Source organism: Dipodomys merriami, unplaced genomic scaffold (assembly GCF_024711535.1).
Source record: "Dipodomys merriami isolate MVZ:Mamm:240054 unplaced genomic scaffold, mDipMer1.0.p SCAF_78, whole genome shotgun sequence".
Classification (NCBI taxonomy): domain Eukaryota; kingdom Metazoa; phylum Chordata; class Mammalia; order Rodentia; family Heteromyidae; genus Dipodomys; species Dipodomys merriami.
Window position 1 is genome coordinate 4,403,350 of NW_027206379.1, and position 26,612 is coordinate 4,429,961.

General features: G+C 60.7%; 1 protein-coding gene across 2 annotated transcripts in view; it reads right to left on the reverse strand.

Moving 5' to 3' along the window:
- The window catches only part of Kcnq1 (potassium voltage-gated channel subfamily Q member 1), a 277,059-nt gene that overhangs the window by 220,108 nt on the left and 30,339 nt on the right, over nt 1–26,612 (reverse strand). For both annotated transcript variants that reach the window (XM_070009681.1, XM_070009682.1), the window contains exon 2: nt 24,923–25,013. In XM_070009681.1, the coding sequence (XP_069865782.1) occupies nt 24,923–25,013 (91 nt within the window). The remainder of the gene's footprint in view (nt 1–24,922; nt 25,014–26,612) is intronic.

The following is a 26,612-nucleotide window of genomic DNA, read 5'->3' on the forward strand; positions in this document are numbered from 1 at the left end:
CCAAGACTGCACCCGCCTCCACCCTGCTACCATGGCCACAGCCAGCCCAGGTAAACCGGAACCGCAGAAGCCTGAGGTGACAGGAAGGGGACACCGTTGGGTTTGACTGCTCCCCCCATCCAAGACCAGGACCCTACCAGATCCCTACCACAGCCGCTCTCCTGCCAAAGTGCCTCAGACCTGGGGGGGGGGGGGCACCCAGGCCCTGGAACACACTGGACGGCAGGCTGGGACTTCAGGCTTGGGCTCTGCGCTGCCTGCCCGGGGTTCTGGCTGCCCAAGGTCAGATTCCACCCCTCTGCCCCCCTAGAGGTACCCCAGCAGGGGGGCGATGCCCCCCCACAGGACATCACATGCAGGACACTGGCCCGGCCCAGCCTGGCCACCCTGAGTCCCACGAGAGCTGGTGACCGGCCAGGTGGCGCTGCAGACCGGCTCGTGCGCAACGCCACACGCCGGCTGCCCCGAGCCTTCTAGCAGCCCCGGCCAGGCGTGGCACCCCAGCCCTCCCCCAGGCCCCGTCCCGCCCACCCACCCGCTGGCCAGCAGCACCCTCTGGGCACGGCGGGCGCCTGTTTAATGCCATGGGATGGACACGCGGCAGGCGACAACCGCCGTGTCCTCACCCCACATCCTGGGAAGTCTGCAGGGGCAGGGAGCTGCGTCTACCACGGTGGCCTCCGGAACCCTGAGGGCAGACACCGGGTTCCCCGGGAGGGCGGCCTGCCTTGTGCTCAGGACCCAGACAACCCCAGGAGCCCGTCCTGGACTGCTGACATCCAGGCCTCCTCCTTCTCAGTCAAACCCCTTCCACGCTGCCGGGGGCTGGAGCCCCAGCACCTCCACGTAGCCAGAGCTGGGCCCGGGCATCGGGCTCCGACCCCAGGCCTGGCAGCCAACCTGACAGGGTTTCCATGCCTACGATCGAAGACCAGCAACTCTCCACAACGCTCCATGGCTTCCCGGGAGCCCCCGCTGAGACACCCACCACTCCTTCATAGGGCAACAAAAGCGAACCCTCGATGCCCACGGGCACCTCTTGAGCAAACCATCCCTGCAGGCCGACCCAGATGACCCCTTCTGCTAGCTCAGAGCTCCACATCACGCCTCGGTACCATCCGTGGTTCTGGGAGTGATCACAATGCCCCAATGCCTTTCTCACGTCAAACAGGTCTGAGCAGTCAGCTGCAGCTGTGTGTGTGTGCACGCACGCACATGTGTGTGTGCATGCATGTGTGTGCATGTGTGTGGTGTGTGTATGCATGTACTGTATGTATGTGTGGGGAGGGGGTGTTGTTCCTCTGGACAGAGGGGTATAGGGCCAAGACAAGAGCCTTGGAGCGTACCTGTGGGCCGAGCACATTCTTGGACCCATTATCATCAGGGCCAAATCCTTCCCCAGGACAGAGGCTTCCGGCCTTGCCTCTGAATCAAGCCCGCCCTCCCACGGTGGGGAAGGAGGCCCTCGGTATTTTAATTTCGCATGGACCGCGGTGCCTTGCCGAGGCCGACTAGAGTTACACACGTTTCGGTTGGTTTAATGAGGTGCCTCCAGCCCTGGGACCCCGCTCACTGCAGGCCGGCAAGCTGGGGGTACCTGTGGCCTGGCCGCTCCCTTCCTCCCTGCCTGGGTGTTCCCGGGGTCAGGAGGCGGCCACGGGGCTCGGCGACCACCCAACACTGGGCAGGGGCGGGGGCAGACGGTGCCAGGCAGAAGCCCACCAAACCCATGCCCGGGACAGAGCTGCTCTGCCGACTGCACCCCAGCAGAAGCCGGGCCACCCCGCATACCCCGGGGTCTCGAGCCTCTGCTGGCAGAGGGGCTAGCCAGGGGCCCACAGGAAGTACTGCGTCTGCCCGGGATGGGACACACACACTTGATGATCTTTTCTTTCCTAATTTAATGAATTTCAATCATGAACATGAAAACAAGCTGGGGGCAGCTTGTTGGGGAACGGCGGGTGTGGGGGGGCGCGGTTGGGCTGCTCCCCACAGGGCTGTTTCCTTGCAGTCTCTCTCACGGTGGGAGATAGTTAAGATTTGGCGGGGGGGGGGGGGGGTGGAGAAAGGCAACACTTTAGTCGTTTATTTCTAGTTGTGCTAAGTTTTGATCAGAGACCAGGACCAATGAAATCTCCCTGTCCAGAGGTGTGGTTGTCACTGTTACGGCCACATAAGTGATCCGTTTCAGAGGTACTCCACGGGCGGCTGGGAAGCAAGCATCTCCTGCACGATTAGGATTTGGGAGGACGGAGCCTGTTTGGAAACACGGTCCTGGCAGCCTTCACCCCCTCCCTGGAATCAGGACTTCAGGATGGAGACTGCTCCGCACGGTCTCCATGCCCCTGGGTCCTTGGCGCTTCCAGACTCCTAGAATGCTTGCTTCTCCCCCAGCCTGTTCTTCTCAATCCCAGGCCTTTGTGCTCTGCAAGTGTGCTCCACCTGTGGTGGTGGTGTTGTTGATGATCTTTTTCTTCTTCTTCTTCTTCTTCTTCTTCTTCTTCTTCTTCTTCTTCTTCTTCTTCTTCTTCTTCTTCTTCTTCCTCTTCCTCTTCCTCTTCCTCTTCCTCTTCCTCTTCTGCATTGTGGGAATTGAACTCTGGGCCTGGGCGCTGTCCCTGAGATCTTCAGCTCAAGGCTCTACCACTTGAGCCACAGCATCACTTCTGGTTTTCTGCTGGTTAATTGGAAATAAGTCTCATGGACTTTCCTGCCCAGGCTGGCTTTGAACTGTGATCCTCAGATCTGAGCCTCCTGAGAAGCTAGCATTGCAGGTATGAGCCACCAATGCCTGGCTGTGTTCTTCTTGCTTTGTTGAAAACTCTGGAACACTCACTTCTAGAATGGAGCTTTGAAGCCAAGTAGGTGTTGGGGAGGTCCTGGCCTGGGAAGGAAAGGGCACCAGCCCTGTGGACAGCCATTCAGAACAGTGCTCCCCACACACACCAGCACACATGCACCCAGCCTCCAGGGAAGAGAGCAAGAGCGGGTCACTCTCCAACCCTGCCCTGACCGCTCAGGGAGCTCAGATCTGGCAGTTGTTAAAAGAGACTGGATTTGTTGATGTTTGTTCTCTGGCTGCAGATAGCAAGAGCACTCATTTCAGATTGTCGTAGAGTTTGAAGCGGCTCGTGATTGTGACATTTAACAGCCATGCCCACATTTACTTGGGGCCTGCTAGAATTCTATTCTGACAGTGGTGTGTGAGAGCCTCTTGCAATTAGCTATCGAGCTGAATCCACTTTTGTTTGCCCTCAGATAACCAGGGTAGTTTTGTTGTTCTGTTGTTTTGGTTTTGGCTCTTTAAATCATGTTTGTTGATTGATGCCACATTTACCATTAAGCTCCCTCCCAAAATGGCGCCTGATCTCTCCGTGCGTGTGGCTCTTGGGGGCACTGTCTCCATCTTTAGTTTACTTGCAAGGCTCCTGGCATATTTGGGGGCCATCTCTTTATTTTTCAACCATCCATTGCCAGACTGTTTCACTTAGTTGTACTGAACAATGCATTAGAATGATCAGGCTACAAGTGCTGGGTTCCATCCTCAACAAGGCAAAAAAAAAAAAAGTAACCAATTAGTAATAAATCAAACCACTCTGACAGTCCCTAGTCTTTTAGTGGATAAATCTGGGACACTTACATTTATTGTAATGTTGAATCCAGTTGATTTGATTCTTTCCCGTACTCTGTGTGCTATTTGACCTGTCTTGTTCTTGTCTTCCTTACAGCTGAGTGCCTCCCTCTGGTCCTGTTTTCCTGGGGGTGTGGATATCCCCCTGCTCTCTTCCAGCCCACAAGTAGCATCTGAGTCAGTGCTTATCTGAAAACAGCTTCCACATCACTGAGGTCCGAGGCGTCCTGGGTAAGACTGTGTGTGGCATCCTTCCTTCCCCCCGCTGTGTGGAGCAAGGTCATCTCCAACACCGCCTTCCGGGTTCAGAACCCAGAACCACACAGAAGCTTTCTGCTGTCCTTCACAGGACAGAACGTACTTTAGGCTGTACGGGCCACCTCTGCCCTGACATGAGCCGGGCTGTCCGTGGCTGTGTGTGTCCCCGTGCTAATAAACCTTTATGGGCTCTCATGTGGACAGGCTGTGGACCCCGGTCACCACGTCCTCTGCTTGGTAGGAGTTATCCGATGAACTGTGTCGCTCCCACTCTGTGTCAAACTCCCAACCAAGGACATCAGAGTGTGGCCGTATCTGGAAACAAGCTCTTGGCTGATGTAATTGAAAACGAAGTCACAGTGGAGTAGAGTGAATGCCTCAGCCACGTGGCCAGTGGCCCCAGGACACGGGCACGCTGGTGCATACGCGGGCAGGTGACTGCGGTGACACCACGGGCCGTGAACATGAGGTCCCCAGTCACTTCCAGGGCTGGGGCCAAGCCCGGGGGTTGGGGAGTTGGAGGGCTCTCACAGCCCGGGGCCCCCAGCCTGCAGACACTGATATGATTCCCATGGCCCTCAGAGGTTGTAGGCTGTCACCAAGACCAGCCAGTGGCTGGACAAGGGCCTCTGGAGAGGCAGGCCTTGGGCTGGAAGCCCCCTCCCGAGGCCCCCTCGGGCCTCCACGAGCCCGGGCCGGCTGCCCAGTGCTTCGTGGTGGTTGGGGGCTGATAGCTGGTGCCAGGCTGCAGACGCCCCAGCAGCCCAGAGGCAGGGCTTCACCCGCACTTCAAACAGCCGCCCTGATTCAGGCAGCGAGCCCCCAGGCCACACCCCAAAGATGGGATTCCCCCCATGACACTCTCAGCTGGGGTGGAAGGAAACGGGGTGCAGCCTTTGTCTGCTGGACACCCCACCGCCCCAACCATCCCAGTAAGAAGCTCCGTGGGCCGCAGAGCTGCCCAGCCTCCCGAGGCCCCGGTGCGCGGCCGCAGGCGCGCGTGGCGGCCACGGCTTCTCTGTTTATTCACTGCGAGGTGCGCCGCGCGGGCGGCAAGGCCGGAGATTTTAACGACAGCCGAGTTTAAACAGTTTCCCGCTTCCAGGAATGTCCTAAGAGGCTGGGAGGAAGCCGTGCGGGGTTTTGCTGTTTTAAGAACTAGTATGTGAACAGCTCAGGGCGGTGCGAGGTGTTTCGGCTGAGGTTTACATAGTCAACAGAGGGACAAAGGCGGGCTTGTGGGGATTCCGGGGCCGCCATGGCGGGGGAAGGGGCTGCCTTCCCGGACAGCCAAACTGCAAGGGCAAAGCAGAAGCCCGGCCCCTCGTTCCCAGACCCCTGTGCCCCCCTCCCCACCCCCCTGCAGCAGGAGAGGGTGTCCGGAGCAGGCTGAATGAGGAAGGGGCTGGGAGAAGCCGTGCACCAGTCCAGAGGCCCCCCGGCTCTGCCTCAGAGCCCCCCCCCCGCCCTGCACAAGGCCGCATTTGGATATTTGCGAACCTCACAACCCCCTAACCACTCAGGAATTTCTTCCATGCCCAGACAGTCTTGTTTCCAAATTTGGACTGGGGCTCCCGTTCCCCTGACAAGCTCCTTCAAAGACACAGAGCAGCGAAGCTGTCGGGGGCCCGCGCCCCACACACCGTGCCCGGCAGAAAACCCCACCCGGGGCCAGGGCAGGCCCGGCTCGGACAGTCCCACATGTGGCCTTGCTGAGCAGAGGAGCCGGGGCACCCCAGCTCCCCACGATGCTGGGACACGCACCCCCACGGGCCACTGACTCTGTGCTGTCCCCAAAACAGACACATGCACCCCACCGGCGGGCCACTGGGACAGGGCGCGTGCTCCTCCGGGGCTTTCTGCGGCAAACGCAAGGCTGCTTTACTCCTTGACAATCAACACAGCTCGCTGGGTTTGCAGCGGCTCACAGCGTGGTCCCGGCTATTTAGGAGACACCGATCAGGAGGACAGCAGTAACATTTGTCAGACCCCATCTCAGCAGAAAGCCCACGCATAGCTGGGTATACTTGCCATCCCAGCTATGTTGGGAAACCTAAATAGGAAGACAGTGTAAAGAGTAAGACCCTATCCTAAAAATAACCCGAGGGGAAAAAAAGAAAAGAGCCTTGCTAGGGGCATGGCTCAAGTAGCAGAGGCCTACGCAGCAAACATGAGGCCCTGAGTTTAAAGTGTAGTACTGAAATAGGAGGAGCTGAACGCAATTCACTAAGAAAGAAAGAATGTGGCATGGATGGAAATAGAGCACAGTACAGTGTATGCTGGCTTAAAAAAAAAAAGTCTGCCAACAACCCCCCCCCCAAAAAAAGAGGCAGAAAAATCACAAAATTCAATAGGCACTCATGACACAGTTCCTGTCCGCAGCAAAGTAAGGAAGAAAAGGAACCAAGTCAATAAAGGGTCGAAGCAAACCCCACAGCTAGCATTAGTCCTGGGGCACGTGCCCTGGTCGCGGACAGCAGGCCCGCGATGCCCAGTTGCATTTAAATGAGGCGGGAGGAGAGGAGGGAGGGCGGGGAGGGAGAGAGAGGAGAGAAAGAGAGAAAACAGCATGAAAAGAGAAAAAAGGAGACCAATTTTATTTTGGACAACAGGGACATATTACCATAGAAAATCCCCAAGAATCTGCCACAAACAAAAACAAATGAGCAAATATCTTCTCCTACCTAATAAGGTCAGCAAAACTTTAGGATGTGAGATCAATATACAACACACACACACACACACACACACACACACACACACACACACACACACACACACACACACACACACACACACACACACACACACACACACACACACACACACACACACACACACATCCATTGTACTTCTAAAGCCTAGCAACAATCTTCCCAACATGCACTGGAGAGAACAGTTGTAGTAGCTTCACCAACAAGAAGTACTAAGTAACAAATTTTAAGTGCCTCCTGCAAACTCCCGAACATGCTAAGCAAGCAGAGACTGAGCTCCAGCACACCCACATGCATCCGTGCAGTGCCAATCAAGAGTCCAGCAGGGATTTTCTTTTTGGTTGCGGGGGGAGGCACAGGCTGGCGTAGAAACTGGGGAGCTGGTTCTAAGATTTTCACAAGAATGTGAAGGATTTAGCTAAACACTGCACTTAGTAAATGACCAAAATTGGAGGATTAACAGGACCTGATTTCAGGGCTTAGTGTAAAAGTTACAGTAATCAAGACAGGACTTTGCTGGGAGAGCAGATTACAACGTCCAGAAATCAGCCCGACACATGGCCAACTGACTCTCATCAAAGGTGCCAAAGTAACTCTGGGGGGGAACAAAACGTTGTAGGGACGAAGGTTACCACATGTAGAAAGGTTTAACCCTGAGTCAGACCTGTCACCATATATAAAATTAAACTCGAAATGAGGCACAGACCTAAATGAGAAATGGGAAACTATAAAATTCCTACCGAAAACAGAAGAAAAGCTTTGAAATCTTAGCTTAGGCAAATATTTCTTAGAGAATACACACACACACACACACACACACACACACACACACACACACACACACACACACACACACACACACACACACACACACACACACACACACACACACACACACACACACACACACACACACACACAGCCTTCCTGGAGGGGTAGGGGGAGAGACCTTGATGAATTAGATTTCATCAAAATTAAAAACCATTGCTTTTTTCCAAGAGGTGAAGAAAATTCAAGGCAAAGCCACAGATTGGGGGGAAAATGCCTATAAAACACAGATCAGATAAAGGACCACGTTTCGAATTAGAGAATACAACTCTTCCAACGCTTAAAAATAATGAGAGGGGGGAAAATCCAATTATTAGACCCAGAAATAGGAAACAAAAACAAAAACGAAAGACTTCCTCAGAGGAGAAGCAGCGTCTGCTCCCGGGGAGAACGCAAGTTAAAATCACCATTTAGATGGTCAGGACAGAAGAAAGCGGCTATTGCTCAGTGCTGGTGAGAAGCAGCCGCCGTGCGGGCCGCGCAGGCCTGGTGTGGACGCACACACGTGCGGTACTCCTGGGCCCGGGCGGGCGGAGAGGGGGTCGGGGGCGCTGGCAGGCCGCCCAGCAGCTTGGCAGTTTCTGAGGACGGGAAACGCACGCACCGAGCACTCATCCGGCAGTCCCACGCCGGGGGATTTACCCCAGAGCCATGAAGACATGGGATTCCTGTAAAACCTGTGCTAAACGCTCCAGACAACTCTAATCATAACAGCTGAACCCTGGAGACGGCTGCGACGCCCATCAGCCCGGGGATAGATAAACAAACTGAAGTACATTTTATCCTTTCCAAATGAAAGGAAACCAACTACTGAGCCCGGGCCGCGGCGCGGATGGACCTCAGCTGAATTATGCTAAATGACAGAAGCCAGGCCCAGAGGCCCCAGCCCCAGGATTCCGTTCCCAGGCTCCGGGAACGTGGGGCGGGTGTTCCCAGGTGCGGGGTGCATGGAAGGGGCGCGAGGGAACCTGACGTGGACTTGCAGATGATGGTTGCTTTTTTATTTTTCTTTTTTTAAACTCTAAGAATTTGCCAGAACTCATTTAACTGGACGCCTAGCGGAGGGAGGGACGCTGTCCCCTGTGCGTTCACGTAAACCTCCCCACACCTCCACCCGAAACGAGGAGAAACAGGAGAGATGACCAGATCAATCTAAGAAATGTCTGGATCAACTGGTCTGTAAAACAGCGAGATGGGTGAAGGCAAAGATCTGGTTTGGGCCTCCAACTGTATGGAGGCCGAGTCAGGGTGCCCGTACACGGTCCCCAGAGCCAGCGCGGCCGCTGCAGGGCACTCGGGCCTGAGCCAGGCGGCCAGTAAACGCCAGCGGATGAGGCTGAGGACCCCCACATTCGGGACCCCAGCTCTGTTTTCCTCCTGGCCCCAGTCTGGGCCTTGCAGCCCCGGAACTCTGGCCCCTTCTCGCCCCTACACATGCCTTCCAGAGGCACCCCACGGCCACCCGCCCCCCGGATAGGTGCGCTCTCTCCCGCGCTGGCTCCTGTGCTCCAGGCCTCTTTGGAGGGGTCCCCGGTCTGCACCCAGTCGCTCAGGGAAAATACAGAGGTCCAGCCTCTGCCAGGGTCCGACCTGCTGCCCCCTTCCGTCCCCTCAGTGTAATCCCACGCGGACTGAGTCGGGCCCCTGGGGGTCGTGTGGGAAACGGAGGTGCTGAGGATGTGGAAGAACTCCATCCAGCACCCCAGTCCCTCCTGGGGGGGACAGGGCTGACATCCAACACTGCCACCCGAGGGCCACGCAGGCGCAGGCTGGCCTCGCTCCCAGATGACGTCTGTGCCGCAGCAACACGCGGCCGCCACCGCCCCCACCCCACATGGCTGAAGACGTCCAGGGCTGGGCCCAGCTGCGCTCTGGGGGACCGCTCCTACCAGGCCCGTGGGCCCCACACCCCAGGGCTCTGCTCCAGAGGCCCCTCGGCCTCCTTCCTGCTGCCCTGGGACAGGGCAGCGGCTCTGAGTCCACCACACCTCGCTGCCCCTCAGGCCCCAGGAAGGAAGCGTAGGGGCCTCAAGGCCCCACACCACCTGCAGCTGCTCACGCCCACTTCCCACCGCGCCTCCCTGGCCTCCCAGGCCAGGCCTCGGCCCGGGGAGGGGAGAGGCAGCTGCAGCACACAGGGCCTGTTGTTCCCACCCAAGGGCCCAGGGAGGAAGCGCTCCCTGCCCCCACCCTGGCTGGCCCTGCAGAGAAGTTACTGGAAACGCATGGGGCTGCGAACAGTCCCCAGACCCCAGATGAGGCTCCTTGCCTGCCCGCCCACTGCCAGGCCGTCCCTGGACAAGCAGCACCCCAAGTCCCAAGGTGGTAGGGGTGGAGATGGGGGGCACAGGGCTGGTCCAGGAGAGCTGGGGGTGAGACACCGGAGGGCCAGGCCAGCCCGGCACCCTGTGACCCCCGGGCAACCGGGCACCCTGACCCCTCAGGCTAGGGCACACAATGGCCGTGGTCCTGTGGGGCGCAGGGTCGGCCACTGGGTCACCCTGCCAGCGCCCCACCCCCCGCCACTTCCCCCGGGACACACGCAGACGCCCCCTGGAGGCAGCGCTGAGTGGAAGCACCAGTCCTGCCCAGAGCCATCACCTACATCCTCAGGGCCACCTTTAGTCACAGCAGCTGGGGAGGAGGGGCAGGGCCCCTTTGCTCACACCCATGCACCCCAACACTGCCACACAGCCACCACCAGACCCCAGACTCCCACGCATGCAAACACAGCCCAGCACCGCCCAGGGACACAACTGCTCCAGAGAATGGAATCAAAGCACCCAGCTCTCCCTACTCATCCTACAAGCCATCCCTCCTCCCCTGAAACCTACCACCAACCCTCCTCCCCTCACACCTACCACCAACCCTCACCCCTCACACCTACCACCAACCCTCACCCCTCACACCTACCACCAACCCTCCACCCCTCACACCTACCACCAACCCTCCACCCCTGAAACCTACCACCAACCCTCCACCCCTCACACCTACCACCAACCCTCCTCCCCTCACACCTACCACCAACCCTCCACCCCTCACACCTACCACCAACCCTCCACCCCTCACACCTACCACCAACCCTCCACCCCTCACACCTACCACCAACCCTCCACCCCTGAAACCTACCACCAACCCTCCTCCCCTCACACCTACCACCAACCCTCCTCCCCTCACACCTACCACCAACCCTCCACCCCTCACACCTACCACCAACCCTCCACCCCTCACACCTACCACCAACCCTCCACCCCTCACACCTACCACCAACCCTCCACCCCTGAAACCTACCACCAACCCTCCTCCCCTCACACCTACCACCAACCCTCCTCCCCTCACACCTACCACCAACCCTCCACCCCTCACACCTACCACCAACCCTCCTCCCCTCACACCTACCACCAACCCTCCACCCCTCACACCTACCACCAACCCTCCTCCCCTCACACCTACCACCAACCCTCCTCCCCTCACACCTACCACCAACCCTCCACCCCTGAAACCTACCACCAACCCTCCTCCCCTCACACCTACCACCAACCCTCCACCCCTCACACAACCAACCCTCCACCCCTCACACCTACCACCAATCCTCCACCCCTGAAACCTACCACCAACCCTCCACCCCTCACACCTACCACCAACCCTCCACCCCTCACACCTACCACCAACCCTCCACCCCTGAAACCTACCACCAACCCTCCTCCCCTCACACCTACCACCAACCCTCCTCCCCTCACACAACCAACCCTCCACCCCTCACACCTACCACCAACCCTCCACCCCTCACACCTACCACCAACCCTCCACCCCTCACACCTACCACCAACCCTCCTCCCCTCACACCTACAAGCTGGCTTTCGCCTACTCAAACCTGCAAGGCATTCTGATGGTGAGTCCTGACATCTCTGGAGATGTGGACGGGCCCCTAACTATACCTGGAAGTGTAAACAACAAGTAACTCTGACTTCCATGGAAACAACTCTGAGATAAGGGAAATTCCGTGCTTGTTGCCCCTGGGATCTTCCAAGTAGAGCAAGAACACAGCCACAGGAAGGCAAAGAGGTGCGGGGGCCCCTGGTCCCCACCTACCCCGCCAGCCCCAATCCCTCCAGGTTGCACACTTGGTCCAAGGTATTTGACTTGCAAAACAAAACCTGACAGACTCCGCACAGAGCCTTCTCCAGCCCTGCCTGGGAAAAAGCCGGGGCTCCGGGGGCTCCCTGCGTAGCCCCTGGATGAGCCATGTGGTCCCAACAGACACCTCCAAGTCCTTGCCCATGCCGCAGTGGAGTACAGTGCCACGCCTGCCCGCTGTGCGGCGCTCCGTGCTGTCCAGGTCCTCGCAGGCGCCACGGGCCTGCCGGTGCCCCCTCTGACAGACGCCCCTCCCCCACACTGGCCCCCAGAGCCAGGCGCCTCTGCCCAGGCCAACACCACACCCCCAAGTCACTTGCCATTTTCTTCCTGGCTGAGCTTCAGCAGCCTGCCAAGCCTTGTGGCTCAAGTGGCAGAGCGCCAGCCACAAACAAGCAAGCCAAGGGAGAGAGCAAGGTACTGAATTCAAGTCCTGGCACCAATAAGGAAAAGTAACAACTTTAACGTGACTCATAAAACAAGGCTCAAGTACGTGCTTCATGCAAGAAACACACTTCTAAGGTAGACACTGGTAGTTTAAAGTAAAATACACAGAAAATGCATACACCATCTGCAAACTTGCATTATAGGAAAAGGCCAGAATGGCTACATTCACAGACACAAAGCAGATTTCAAAGCAAGGAAATTACCAGGGATAAAGAAGGCGACTTTCGAGGGGCAGAGGGACAGGCCAAGACATGAAAGGATGTAGCAACTGTGAAGATGAATGCCCCGAAAAACAAAGCTTTAAATGCACTGAGCAAATCCAACCAGCGCTGGAGGGGTCCAGAGGCAAGCCCGCCCTGGCAGCGGGAGAGTGAGCCCTGGTCTTTAATAACCGATAGTGAAGACAGGAAACGGGGGAGACGCAGAGCGTGGTCCACGCGGCGACGCCGTGCGCGCTCTCTCCAGGCCAGGCCCTGGGGTACACACCAGGATGAACCAGAGCCTTGAGCATGAGCTGCGTCTCCAGCTAGCCGTTTAGCAGATCCAGCAGTCGGGCGCCGTGGCTCACGCCTGCCATCCCAGCTCCTCGGGAGGCTTCCATCTTGAGGATCACAATTTTATATATCCATCCCGTTAAATATTTTCTATGACCACATGTGAGTTAGGGGCCGAAATCAGAAATCAATCACAGAGAGGGATGCGAAGATGCCGGTGTTCAGACAAACCACGCACCGAAGAAAATGCTCGATCAGGCACCGGCAAGTATTTGGATGGGATGGGGTGACTCACAGAATTTGTGGGGGACACACCTGAGCACTGAAAGGTCAAGCTCCTGCACCAGGGAGGAATGAAGGTCGCAGGCGACCACGACCAACAACCTCAGCTTCCACTACAGCAAGCAACAGGAGGCAGAGACCAACAACCCAAGCTAGCCCTCTGAGATCTGTAAGTGTACTAAAGAAGAAAGAGAGAGAGAAAAAGAGGGAGGGGAAGGAGGGAGGGAAGAAAGAAGGGAGGAAGGAAGGGAAGGAGGGAGAGAGAGAGGAAGAGAAGGAGGGAGGGAGGGAGGAAGGGAGGGAGGGATGAACAAATGAATGAAGGAAAAAAGGAGAAGGAAGAGAGGGGAAAAGAAGGGAAGGAAGGAGGAAGGAAGGGAGGAAGGAAGGAAATGAGGAGGACCATGGTTCAATGTCAGCCTGCGCAAAAAGTTAGCAAGACCTCATCTCAACCAACAAGCCATAGTGGTGTTCCTCTGTGTTCGCAGACATGTGAGAAGCTTCGGTAGGAAAACCAAGGTCTGTGTCCAGCCCTGGGAAAAAGTAAGAGTACTAGGGGAGTAACTCCGGGGAGAGGGCTGTGTGGCAGGTTAGGAGGCAGAGAGCGTGCCTAGTAAACATGAGAGCCCGAGTTCAAAATGTGAGGATCACAGTTCAAAGCCAGGAAAGGAAAGTCTGTGAGACTCTTACCTCCAATGAACCACCAGAAAACCAGAAGTGGCGCTGCAGCTCAAGTGGTAGAGCACTCGCCTTGAGAGAAAAAGGTCAGGGACAGTGCCCAGGCCCTGAGTTCAAGCCCCACAGAGCCAGAAAAAGGTACAAATCCCCAGTGCCAGGAGTGAGAGAAGAGAGATCACCCCTAATGACTCTGATCCTCAAAGGGTGGCGGTGTTAATGGGGGGGGGGGGCGACTTCATGCCAATAAATCAGACACATGGGAGAAGGAGCCAGTTCTGCAGCCGTGTGACACCAACCCACCCTGAACAAGACCATCTGTGGTCTGAAGGAGCCGCTCCTGAAGTTAAAACCCACCCAACGACTTCCCGTGAGGACACATACCCACGAGAAACCAGGGTGATTTTCCACAAACTCCCTCGTCACAGCAAGAACACCCGCGGCTCTTCCACCCTGCCAGAGGCGCCCCACGCAAGCCAAAGACCATCAGACAAGGCAGACAACCTCCCCACGACAGCAAATCAAGTTTAAAAAAAATCTAGAAAAGTAGCGTGCACCACAACCAAGTTGGGGTGCATCATCCACCCGCCGGCAATGTAATTCATCACCGTGTTCTGTGGCTACGGAGGAAAACATCCACATAGTCTATCAAGAGCATTAAAAAAAAAGCATATGGCAATATGTACTATCTGTTTATGTTAAAACTCCAGGCTCAGCCCGGCACCGGTGGCTCACGCCTGTTATCCTAGCTACTCAGGAGGCTGAGATCTGAGGATTGAGGTTCAAAGCCAGCCCAGGCAGAAAAGTCCATGAGACTTTGATCTAGTTAGACACCACAGAGCTGGAAGTTGAGCTGTGGTTCTTTGAGTAGAGCACCAGCCTTGAGCGAGAAAGCTCAGGGACAGCACCCAGGCCCTGAGTTCCAGCTCCAGGACCAGCACTGGTAATAATAACAACAACAATCATCATCACCTCGCAGGCTCAGGAGGAGTCTTCTGCCCAATGACGGGTGCTCAGCCGTCCTGCACCCCAGCCATGCGGCTGCTGAGCCCCCAGGGTGGGAAGGAGGTTCTACTGTCTCTGTCCATCGTGGCATGGTGGGTGAGCCAGCGCAGTCAAAAGAAACACCCGGGCACTCAAATGGGAAAAGAAAAGTTATTTGTATTTGCAGACCCTGTGGCAGCCACCAGCGCAGACCAGGACACCGCCACCGTGGCCACCGCCACAGCGCGGACCCACTGCCAGGAAGTCCACCAAAGCGCGCTGGGAAAACGGGCGGTGCTGGCAGGGGCAAATCCGCCGAAAGGAATTCGTTGTAAATAGGAGGTCAACGCTCGCCAAGAAATCCCAGCACTCTGAAACGAGCTTCAGTCTCACCAAGCACCTTCTCGTTGAGAGGCGGCGAGGCTCAGCTGGCTTTACTGATCCCTGTGAGCCCCGGCAGGGTGACCGGGGGAGATGCGTGACAGGGGACGCCCGGAGGACCCGGGCCGGCCCCAGCAGACCTTGGGAGGAGGGGTGCCCACGGGTGGACGGTGCCCACTCTCTGCAGTGGACCACCAGGCTCCTTGGTGAAACCTGGCAAGTGACTTCTGAAATGTATCTCAAGATTCAAGGAACCCAGGTCACCAAAGCTTGTGGAAAAGGTAAACAGAGTTACCCCAATTACCCCGGCTCGTCAGCAGTCTCACTATAAAACCTGAGCAACAGCTGGGTGCTGGTGGCTCACATTTGTCATTCTAGCTACTCAGGAGGCTGAGATCTGAGGATCGTGGTTCAAAGCCAGCCTGGGCAGGAAAGTCCATGAGACTCTCATCTCCAATAAACCACCAGAAAACCCGAAGTGGCACTGTGGCTCAAGTGGTAGAGCGCTCACCTTGAGCTGAAGAGCGCAGGGACAGCACCCAGGCCCAGAGTTCAAGCCCCAGGACCAAAAACAAAACAAAACAACTTGAGCAACCAGGGAGCATGGCATTGGCAGAAGAGCAGACTCACAGGCCAAGCCATCAGGATGGAGGCCAGACAGAGACCCACATCCCCACCGCAAACTGGATTTGGATGATGTTGAGACAATTCACTGAGCCAAGCATGGTCGGTGGACATTCTTGCTTTGGTTTGCTTTCTTATTTTGTGCCAGTACTAGGTCTTAAACTCAGGGTGGGGCATTGGTCCCTGAGCTTTTACACCCAAGGCTGGTGCTCTACCACTTGAGCCACAGCTCCACGTCCAGCTTTTTGATAGGTAACTGGAGATAAGAGTCTCAGGGAATTGCCTGCTGTACCGGCTCAGGCTCCTGAGTAGCTAAGATTACTGGCGTGAGCACTGGCGCCGGTTGCGATGCCTTTTGGAGGATGTTGAAGGATGATGGTTCTGAACAATCAGACGTCTGTGCAGCAAAGTAAAAACTGCAGCCCATCCTGTGCACGGTGCACAGACATTAAACCAAACAGCATCACCCAAGCAATGTGACCTGAAGCTATAAACCACAGAAGAAAGCCTAGTAATAGTGTCCTTAATAAATGTTTCCTAAGCATGAATTAAAACGAAACTATTTTTTAAAGAAGCAATAAATCTGACTTCCTAAAACTGAGAGCATTTGTTTTTATTTGTGCCACGCTAAGGACGGGACCCAGGGCCTCATGCGCAGTGGTAGACGCGTGCTCTACCAGCCTCGTCCCCGGCCCAGAACGACCATTACATAAACAAGTCTCCTGTAGAGTGGGAGACACCATTTGTATGGCTCTATCCATGCAGCCAGAATAAAGAAGTCAGAGAACTCCATACGATGCAAACAGCCTGATTTTTAAAAACGGGTGGCTGGTTTAAAGGCTATTTCAATTAAACTAAAAGAAAAAGGCTATTAATGCCACCAATCATTAGAAGTGCCAATGCGGGTGGAGCGCTGTGCCTCACGCCTGCAGCCCCAGCCACCCAGCCACCCGGGCCACAGAGCCTGAAGCACCACAGTAGGATTCCATCCCAGCCAGCTGTGGGGCAGGGAGCAGGAATGGTGGGGTGGGGTGCTGCCGATGGGGGATGACAGACAGAACACAAGACCCCACCTCAAAAACAGCCAGTGTGGCTGGGCGCTGGTGGCTCACGCCTGTCATCCTAGCTACTCAGGAGGCTGAGATCTGAGGGTTGAGGTTCAAAGCCAGCCCAGCAGGAAAGGCCAGGAAACTCTTATCTCCAATAGACTATCAGAAACCCGGAAGTGGGCGCTGTGGCTCAAGTGGTAGAGCACCCGCCTTGAGCTGAACAGCTGAGGGACAGCACCCAGGCCCAGAGTCAAGCCCCATGACTGGCTATAAAATAGCCAGTGTGGAAGAGGGGCCGGAGCTGTGGCTAAAGGCTGGTCTCAGCTCCATTGCTTTGGCTTCTGGGCAGTTCATTGGAGATGAGACTCACAAATTTTCCTGCCCCAGCTGGCTTTGAACCATGATCCTTAGATCCCAGATTTCTGAGTGGCTAAGATCACAGGTGTGAGCCACCAGCACCTGGTCGAAGACCCCTTCACAACAACACCACCACACCAAAAAGGTCCGAGGGTGAAGCTCCTGCCCAGCAAGGGGGTGCTAGCACCAGGCCCTAAGTTCAAGCCCCAGTACCACAAATAAACAAATAACGAGCAAATCAATCTATCAGGACAGAACGTGGGTCGGCATTCCGACCGGAAGAGGGGAGGGAGCCCCGAGGCGGTGAGTGTGGGGGGTGCTGTCCTCACGTGGCCAAAACGACTGGATTGGGGACTTGTCACGCAGCCCGTGTGGCGCACTCGTGTGGCCCCGAGGAGCCGGTCCCCGTGAGGGGCATGAAGATGCCCGCGGCCTTGCACTCTCCCTGCAGGAGGCTCCGCCCGGCACCCAAACCCTGGCCGCCGCTGCCCGGGCGTGGGGGCTGGGGGCCAGGGTGGTCTGGCTGGGAGAACCCTGCGTCCAGGCATCTGGGGACGCTCCAGCCCCGATGCGCTGCGCCTGACCAGCCACGGCCAAACCCAAGGCACCGTGCCTGCCGCCCCTCAGAAGAAGGGGGTCACCGCCAGGCCCCCCCCTCCTACCCCACAAGCTCCGGGAGGCCTCACGGTCCACCGCCTCGCCAGGCCCCATCTCCATGGGGAGACACGCAAGCAAGTCATCCTGAATCCGAAGGAAGGCCCCCCCCCGTGGGACCACCACATGGGGGGGGGTATTTTAGGGGCTCAGAGGACCCTAGGAGCAGAGAACCAGATCAGCCACACCTGCCTGAACACCGAAAGGCCAGCATGGTTCTGTTCAGAGTGCCCGAGTGCCGCCTGACCAGACCCTGATCGCCACCCCGCCCCTGCCCTGGCCCCGGCCCGCCCCGCTGGCCGCAGAGACACGTCAGGGGCAGGAGAGCCAGGCTCGGCTGAGGAAATCTCAGATGGAATAAAGATGCCTGTTCACACGCACTGTGCGAGCCTGACCCGCATCCACGCCGGGGAGGGGCTGATGCCCCACCGCGTGTGCCCACGCTTGCATCCCCCTGTGCCAATGTCCTGCTCTCCACCCGTGTCCAGCCTCGGGGGGGGGGCCTAACAATCTGACCTGAAAACGGGATGGACCAGAGCGCCTGTGTGGAGGAGCCCCGCCACCACACGCTCCGGCCCCTGCACCCCTGAGCAAGCCCACACGAGAGGCCCGCACGTGTGAGGGGGCCAGAACCCTAAAGGAGGGGAGGGGAGGGGAGGGGAGAGAGAAAGAGCGCGAGAAAGAGAGCGTGTGTGTGTGCGTGTGTGTGTACGTGCATGTGTGCGTGCGTGTGTGTGCGTGTATGTGTGTGTACGTGTGTATGTGTATGTGCATGTGTGTGTATGCGTGTATGTATGTGTGTGTGTGTGCATGTTCCAGTACTGGGACTTAAACTCAGGGCCTAGCATTCTTGCTTGGCTTTTTCACTCAAGGCTGGTTCTCTACTACTTGAGCCATGCCCCCACTTGTGGTATTTTGCTAGTTATTTGGAGATAGAGTTTCTTGGATTTATCTGTTTGGGCTGGTTTTGAACTGCGTTCCTCAGGTCTCAGCTCCCTGAATAGCTAGGATGCCAGGCGTGAGCCACTGGCGCCCGGCTAACCCTAAAAGGCACTTGAGGGTAAAAATCTAGTTCCAAACAGAGCGAGCGAGCCCAGGCCCCCCGTCCCAGGTACCCAGGTAATCCCTCCCCCCACCCTGCAAGGCTGCCGGCAGCGCAGCGCAGCCCAGCTTTAAAGCTGGGGCAGAGCAAGAGGAAGTGGGGGGGGCTGGGGGAGCTGGATGCTCCCGCCGCCCCTGGGCCAGGGAAGCTGCATGGAGCCCCCTCCCCTCCCACCCGTGAACCTGACAAGGACAGGCCTCCGAAGCCCACAGCCCCGCCATGTCACCTGGAGAGGCCAAGGGTGTGATCAGCGCTCGTCTGAGCGAGGTGCCCGGGGGGGCACCGAGGCACCCGCCCCCCAGCCCTGCCCACCCCCGTCAGGCAGCCCACTCCCCCGGGCAGACAGCTGGCAGCCCCGCCGAGCCGCGGCCCTCGGCCCCAGGCCCCAGGCCGGCAGCCCGGCCGGCGGTGGAGCTGGCACAGAGGGTAGGCGGGTGGCCACGCTGTGTTATGGCAGCTGCTGTCCCCCCCCCCGCAAGCCAGGCCTCCAGCTGGCCGGGGTCAGACTTAGGAACAAGGACCTCACAAAGCCCGCTCCCCTCCCCCAGCCAGAGACCCCACCGCCCACCCGGGCGCCCACCCCCGGGGCTCCTTCCAGCCCGGGCAAAGCACAAAGGAGACACCTGTCCCCGTGCCCCACCCTGCGGCCCCCACCCATGGCTGACTTTTGTCCTGGGCCCGGGAGCAGGAGGGGACCTCGAGGGAGCAGCATGGAAGCCGGGAGCCAGCCACCGCCCCGAAGGGTCCAGGCATGAGGGCGCCCCAAGTTCCAGCCAGGCCCCGGCCACCGCAGACCCCACCCGGAGCCCCACGCCCCCCACGCGGGGCTTCGTGCTGCACGCCTGCACTGCACAGCGCGATCGCAGCCGCAGGCAGAGACTCGAGAGGAGCTGGAAAGAACGTGGGTCCCCAGACGCCGGGGCCCAGCAGGCCGTGGCGTCCACACCCCTCCCTGCGGAGGGTCCCGGGGACCCCAGGCGCCTGGCACCCCAGGGGGGCGGATCTGGGGGATGGGGCGGCGGGCGGGGACCGAGGCCGCACTGACTGCGTGGCCCACACAGACGGCAATGAACAGGGGCCTTGTCCCAGAGCCAGCACCCAGCACGCCTCTGACGGCACCCAGCACTCCTGATAGCACCCAGCATTATTCTGATAGCACCCAGCACTCTGACACAGCACCCAGCATACCTCTGACAGCACCTGTCCTGCAGGGGTGCCCGCCGGCCTCACCTGCTGCTCTGCCAGGAGTAAGGAAGCGTTTGGGCACAGGGCACAGGGCACAGGGTGCTCAGAGTCACTGTCCGCGTGTGGAGGTGGCCCCGGGGAAGCTGAGGGATGGTGGGGGGTGGGGGGAGCAGCCGGGCACCCAGGGACGGTGGGGGATGGGGGGAGCAGCCGGGCACCCAGGGACGGTGGGGGGTGGGGGGAGCAGCCGGGCACCCAGGGACGGTGGGGGGGGGGAGCAGCCGGGCACCCAGGGACGGTGGGGGGTGGGGGAGAGCAGCCGGGCACCCAGGGACGGTGGGGGGGGGGAGCAGCCGGGCACCCAGGGACGGTGGGGGGTGGGGGAGAGCAGCCGGGCACCCAGGGACGGTGGGGGGTGGGGGAGAGCAGCCGGCCACCCAGGGACGGTGGGGGGTGGGGGAGAGCAGCCGGGCACCCAGGGACGGTGGGGGGTGGGGGGAGCAGCCGGGCACCCAGGACGCTGTCCTCCTCAGTCAACGCGCTGAATGGAAACCCGGTCCATGACACCCAAGGTGACATCTGGAAAGGGCCTGGGACCAGGGCGGGCCGCAGACTCCCAGCCGCTCAGGGCAGGGGCGTGGGGCCCCACGCGAGGCTGCGGCTGGACCGCCAGGACCCAGCAGACACGAGCCAGCCCCCACTGCTTCCAGCCCTGCTGCGTGTTCCTCGCCGGGCGCTGCGTCCCGCAGGGCTGAGACCCCCTGAACTCGAGAGCGGGACCCAGGACCAGGGGTGAGCACCTCCCCCATGCCTCCTTTCCAGCTCAGCCGCTTGTCCCCAAAGGGCCACCCTCCACCCCATCTGCACAGTCAGGACACGGCCCTGGCTGCCACGCCCTCCGCCAGGACCAGAGGGAGGCCACGGAGGGCGGCCACGGCAGCCGTGGCTTGTTTCAAAGACAGGCCACGGTGCCAGGGATCCCAGCTGGTGGGGACCCCGACCAACTCCAGGCCTAGGCTTGCGCCCACGCCCTGCCTGTGTGTGCGGTGTGCGGTGTGCATGGGGCCCGGCCCGCGGCAGGAGGAGTGGAAGGAAATCGCCCGCCTAGACGGGGGCCTGGGCGTTCTGGTGCGAAGGCCTCACGCAGGGCTCTGCATGCCACACCGAGGGACGGGGCAGGGGCCACCTGCCCGGCCTGCGGCCCCCAGGGAGCAGGACACCCCACCTGCGACAGCACCCAGCACAAAACAACACGCCGAAGTCGGGCGCCGGCCACTCAGGAGGCTGAGATCTGAGGATCGCGGTTCAAAGCCAGCCCAGGCAGGAACGTCCATGAGACTCTGATCTCCAATGAACCACCAGAAAACCAGAAGTGGCGCTGTGGCTCAAGGGATAGAGTGCTCACCTTGAGCTGAGGGACAGCACCCAGGAGCGGAGTTCAAGCCCCACAACTGACACACACACACACACACACACTTACACCCCAATATTCCAACCAACACAGGAACAGACTCAGCCCCCTATGGTGCAGATCTCGTGGCGGGGGCGGGGAGACCTGGCCAAGCACGCGCAGGGCACCGTGGTGCTGAGGGCTGGGCCCTGAGGACCACGCCTGACTTTGCCCCACCCACTGGAAGGAAGGGCTGGGGGGATTGAGGCGTGGGGGGGACGGGAGGGGGAGCAGGTGTGCTCCCCGGGGAGGAAGCGCGGCCACCACCTCATTCCCGGCCTCCACTGTGGTTCTCAGCCCAGTATGTGGGCCTGGGCCATCACACGCGTGTGTGTCCGCGCGCACGTGTGTGCGTGGGAGGCTGCCTCTCGGGGGCTCTCCGTGTGCAAGCTGTGAACACGCTGGGACCCAGAGGGCACAGACCAGGCCTCACCTGGGCCGGGCCAGGAATCGGGGTGCACCGCCGCGGGGTGGGGGACGCGAGGACCCATCGATCTGTGTCCACACACGCACACCCATGCACACACAGACACACGGGCCCACTCCGGAGCCGGGAGGCGCCACAGACAGGTCTGCACACCACAGGCCTCGAGTGTGTGTCCAAAGTCCAGGGCTGATGGAGCGGCGGGGAGCTTCCTTCTAGAACAGTCCTGCAGGCCCCCAATACCCCAGCCCCCGCGCCGCGCCGGCCCGGTAGAGATATTGGCCTTGGCACGCGGGCCGGGCGAGGTGGAACGCAGCCACAGCCGCAGCCTCGCGTGACTTTTTCCACATCTGCAGAACGTTCCCAGAATCCTTCACTCGCCGGGGCCGGGGGCCGGGCCCCCGTGGGGCCCCCAGAGCCTGCGGTTTGGGCTTACAACTCAGCCCTCTGGGCTGAGGCCCAGTGGCTGCTGAAAGACACGTGACAAGAGCGCCACCTGGTGACCCGCGGCCGGCTGAGGGCGCTGCCCGCCCCACAGAGCCCGCGGCCCGCCCCACAGAGCCCGCGGCCTGCCCCACAGAGCCCGCGGCCAGAACCCCACAGAGCCCGCGGCCCGACCCCGCGGCCAGAACCCCACAGAGCCCGCGGCTGGGCCCCACAGAGCCCGCGGCCAGACCCCACAGAGCCCGCGGCCCGCCCCACAGAGCCCGCGGCCCGCCCCACAGAGCCCGCGGCCCGCCCCACAGAGCCTGCTGCCCGCCCCACAGAGCCCGCGGCCCGCCCCACAGAGCCCGCGGCCCGCCCCACAGAGCCCGCGGCCTGCCCCACAGAGCCCGCGGCCAGAACCCCACAGAGCCCGCGGCCCGACCCCGCGGCCAGAACCCCACAGAGCCCGCGGCTGGGCCCCACAGAGCCCGCGGCCCGCCCCACAGAGCCCGCGGCCCGCCCCACAGAGCCTGCTGCCCGCCCCACAGAGCCCGCGGCCCGCCCCACAGAGCCCGCGGCTGGGCCCCACAGAGCCCACGGCCGGACCCCGCGGCCAGAACCCCACAGAGCCCGCGGCCGGACCCCACAGAGCCCGTAGCCAGACCCACAGAGCCCACAGAGCCCGCGGCCAGACCCCACAGAGCCTGAGGCTGGGTCCCACAGAGCCCGAGGCTGGGTCCCACAGAGCCCGCGGCCAGACCCCACAGAGCCCACGGCCAGAGCCCACGGCTGCCTCGCTCCGCGTCCCCACACTGAGGTATCACAGAAGCAGCCAGGTGAGGCAGAGCCGTGCAACGGCCCTGTGGCGCCAGACGCCAGTAAGCAAGCTGGGGGAAGATGCGGGAGGAAGCGGGAGGCAGTGCCTACTGGAGTTTACCTCTAACAGGAACTTTCTGGAAGGCTCAGGTCGTCTGAGTACTGCTTAGAGGGAATGCTTCAGAAAGCCTATTTCCAGGTGTAGAGGGGAGAGGGTGCTACAGAAACATGAGACCACCATAAACATATGCACGGACAGGTGCATGAGTGCACACACTGCAGACGGGTGTGTATACTAAGTGTGTGTGTACATGAACAGAGAGAGGACATGATTGTGGTGACATGGGAATAGAGAGAAAGAAAGATGCAGGCTGAATAACTCCAAAATACATTGCAACTTCCAACAGCCGGTGCTGGTGGCTCACGCCTGTCATCCCAGCTACTCAGGAGGCTGAGATCTGAGAAAAGCGGTTCAAAGCCAGCCCAGGCAGGAAAGTCCGTGAGACGCTTATCTCCAATGAACCACCAGAAAACTGGAAGTGGCGCTGGGGCTCAAAGTGGTAGAGCACTCGCCTTGGGCTCAGGGACAGTGCCCAGGCCCTGAGTTCAAGTCCCATAACTGACAAAAAAAAAAAAATCCCAACAGAAGCTGCGGATTAGTAAAGGATCAAGGAGAGAGTTGTTCTGAGTAAAATGTAACACTGTCACATCTGAAATACCAGCAAACAATGCATGGAGGGCAGACCCCGAGGGGGCGCGGGTGGTGGGCAGCAGGGCGGGGCGTGGGTGGACAGCGGGGGTGGGGAAGGGGGTGGGCAGCGGGGCGGGCAGGGGGCAGGAGGGGGGTTGATGGAGGGACAGGTACACAAACCCAGCTGATCGGCTCATCTGCACGTATGAAAATGAACCAAACAGGAAACCCGTGGCTCATGTCTTAAGGAGTGGGAGGTGGGGAGGGCCAGTGGTCTCGGGGTGAGCCCGCCATGCACACCGTGGGTGGGTGTGCAAATGCTGCCGAGAAACCTGCCCTTGTATCACAAGTGCGTGCCAACACGTGAACGTTTGAACAAGGTCTCCACCCCGCGGCTGAGGGCGAGGTGCTGGGGGCCCGGAGGGCACTGGAAGGAGCCAGGGGTGCTGCCCATGCGGGCGAGGGCCCTGCAGGGGTCAGGGGGGCGTCCGGCCAGCACACTGCCTGCCTGCCCCAGGACTGCGGTTTCAAGAGTGGCCACCAGATGGCGCTCAGACTCCAGAGATTCCAGGGCCAGGCAGAGCCGGGAGGAAGGCCGCCGCAGGGGACAGCATGGTGGGGGGGACACTGGATAAGATGGTGGGGGGGACACTGGATAAGATGGTGGGGGGGACACTGGATAAGATCCAACACCATCGCCACAACCAGGCCCCCACTGCAGGAGAGGCCTGGCCGACACCCCGGCCGGGTACGCGATCCTCCGTGAGGGACGATCAGCGGGAGTCGCTGGGACTCGGGAATGTGCCTCGTGGCCCTGGGGGGCCAGTAGAGTGGGGTGCAGAGGCCTGCCCCCCAGGGGCTGCACCTGGCTTACAGCGAAGTTGGCCACAAATGCCGGCGGTGGACGGTGCCCAGGAAGGAGAGACGGGCCCAGGCCTCCCCCCACTCGCCGGAGACGGCTGGAGCCACGACCCCCAGCCTGGCACTCACCAGCAGAAGCAACGGGAAAGACTAAGGAAACGCGGGGGGCAGGGCGGGTCGCCCCAGAAACCGAGGCCCCGGCCTGACACCTCGGCCCGGAGGTGACCACCAGGCCGCCCGCGCTGGCCTGGCGGTGCGGGGCGCTGCGGGCTCAGTCACGCCCGCGCTGTGGGTGAAGCTCTGAGGGGGCAGAAACACACACACACGGCCTCCGAGCCCGGCGGCTGCGGAGTTCGGGGGGGGGATGCGTGGGGCGGGGGCGCCGGTGCAGGGCAGGGCTCCCCCCGGGGCGCCCACCTCCTCCCCCCGCTTCCCGGGCAAGGACTACGCACCATCCAGAAGAGGGTCCCGGTGGCCAGGGCGGCGTACTGCTCGATGGTGGACAGCACACTGAAGATGAGGCACACCAGCACGATGAGAAAGCTGCAAGACGGGAGGGGGGGGTCAGCGGCGCGGGCAGCCCGGGGGGGGTGTCAGCGGCGCGGGCAGCCCGGGGGGGGTGTCAGCAGCGTGGGCAGCCCGGGGGGGGTGTCAGCAGCGTGGGCAGCCCGGGGGGGGTGTCAGCAGCGTGGGCAGCCCGGGGGGGGTGTCAGCGGTGCGGGCAGCCCGGGGGGGGGTGTCAGCGGCGCGGGCAGCCCGGGGGGGGTGTCAGCAGCGTGGGCAGCCCGGGGGGGGGTGTCAGCGGCGCGGGCAGCCCGGGGACCCCGCCCCAGCGCCGCTCACCGGGACGCTCGGTGCGCAGCGCTGTCTCAGGGAGCGGCTGAGGGCGCCCGCACGCCCCACACACCCACCCCACACGCCACAGGAGGGCAGGGCTGGGGCAGCGGGGACGGCCGCGGCTGGACCTCCAAGGCTAGCCCTCCCCCAGCGGGGTGGGAGCACACTGCCGTCTGCCACCTGCTCGGAGCCCCGACGGGAGCCCCCCGCACCCCCGCACCCCCTCCCACGTGGCCTGAGCCCTGGTCCCGGGGGGACAGGTCGGGGGAGCCTGCCATGGCTTCAGGGACCCCTCGAGATGCCGGGGGCGCACGCCCAGCAGCTCTCCCCATCCTGGGGATTTTAGTCTGCGCTCACTCTGCACACCTGCCCTCGAGCAGCCGGGACCCCAGAGACCCCAGGCTGCCCCTCCCAGGCTGACCTCCCCGCAGTGCAACAGCCCAGCCCACCTCCCCGGACCGGGGAGAGGCCGGCTGCCACAGCCAGGCACGACGGGTCACCACGGGACTGTGGGAAGATCAAGCCCTTCCTGAACCCCACGCAGCCCCCGCCCCCAGCCCTGCTCCACCTCCCCTGCAGCCGCCCCCTGCCACGGCCTCCACCCTCTCCTGCACACACTCACACACGCCACGCACACGTCATCAGCTCCGTGACGGGTGTGGCGTGGCCCCCAGCGTGCCCTGCGTGGCCTCCTGGCCCTGACCCTGCTCTGGCCGGTCCTGCGGGGCCGCTGAGCAGCTGGCCTGACAGCGCTCGCCCCCAAGAGCCCGGGGAGCCACAGCACCCCGACTCCCGGCCCAGTCTCCCGGCTACAGACGGGCGGTGGTTGTGCCCCCCCGCCCTATGTCTGGGGACTGGAGGGGGGTTGGGCCAGCAGGCTTGGCAGGGGACAGGGCAGCCCCACCTCCCCAGGAGAAGGGGGCGTTAGGGGCACAGACAGAACAGGACACAGAACTGAGACGGGAGGCGGCCGGGCCGGGCCGAGGGTGTGGGGGAGCCAGGCCAGGCCCACGGGAGACGCCCACCCCCTGCTCCCGCTTTGAGTCCGGCCCGCCAAGCGCTTCTCCAAGTATGTGAGTACCGCGCCGGCTGCTGGCCGGAGCGGGAGCTCTGCGGCCCCACGTCTGGGTCGCATCTCCCGCGGGTTAAATGGGTTTTATCTTATTTGCCCCTTTATGTTTCTGCCCTGAGCAGCGCTGGGAATCTCAGGGCGGCCGCGCCGGGCAGAGTCCTGCCCTTGGGGAGCTCAGGACCAAGCAGCCCTGCGCCCCACACCCCGCGCTGCACACATGCACACACACACAC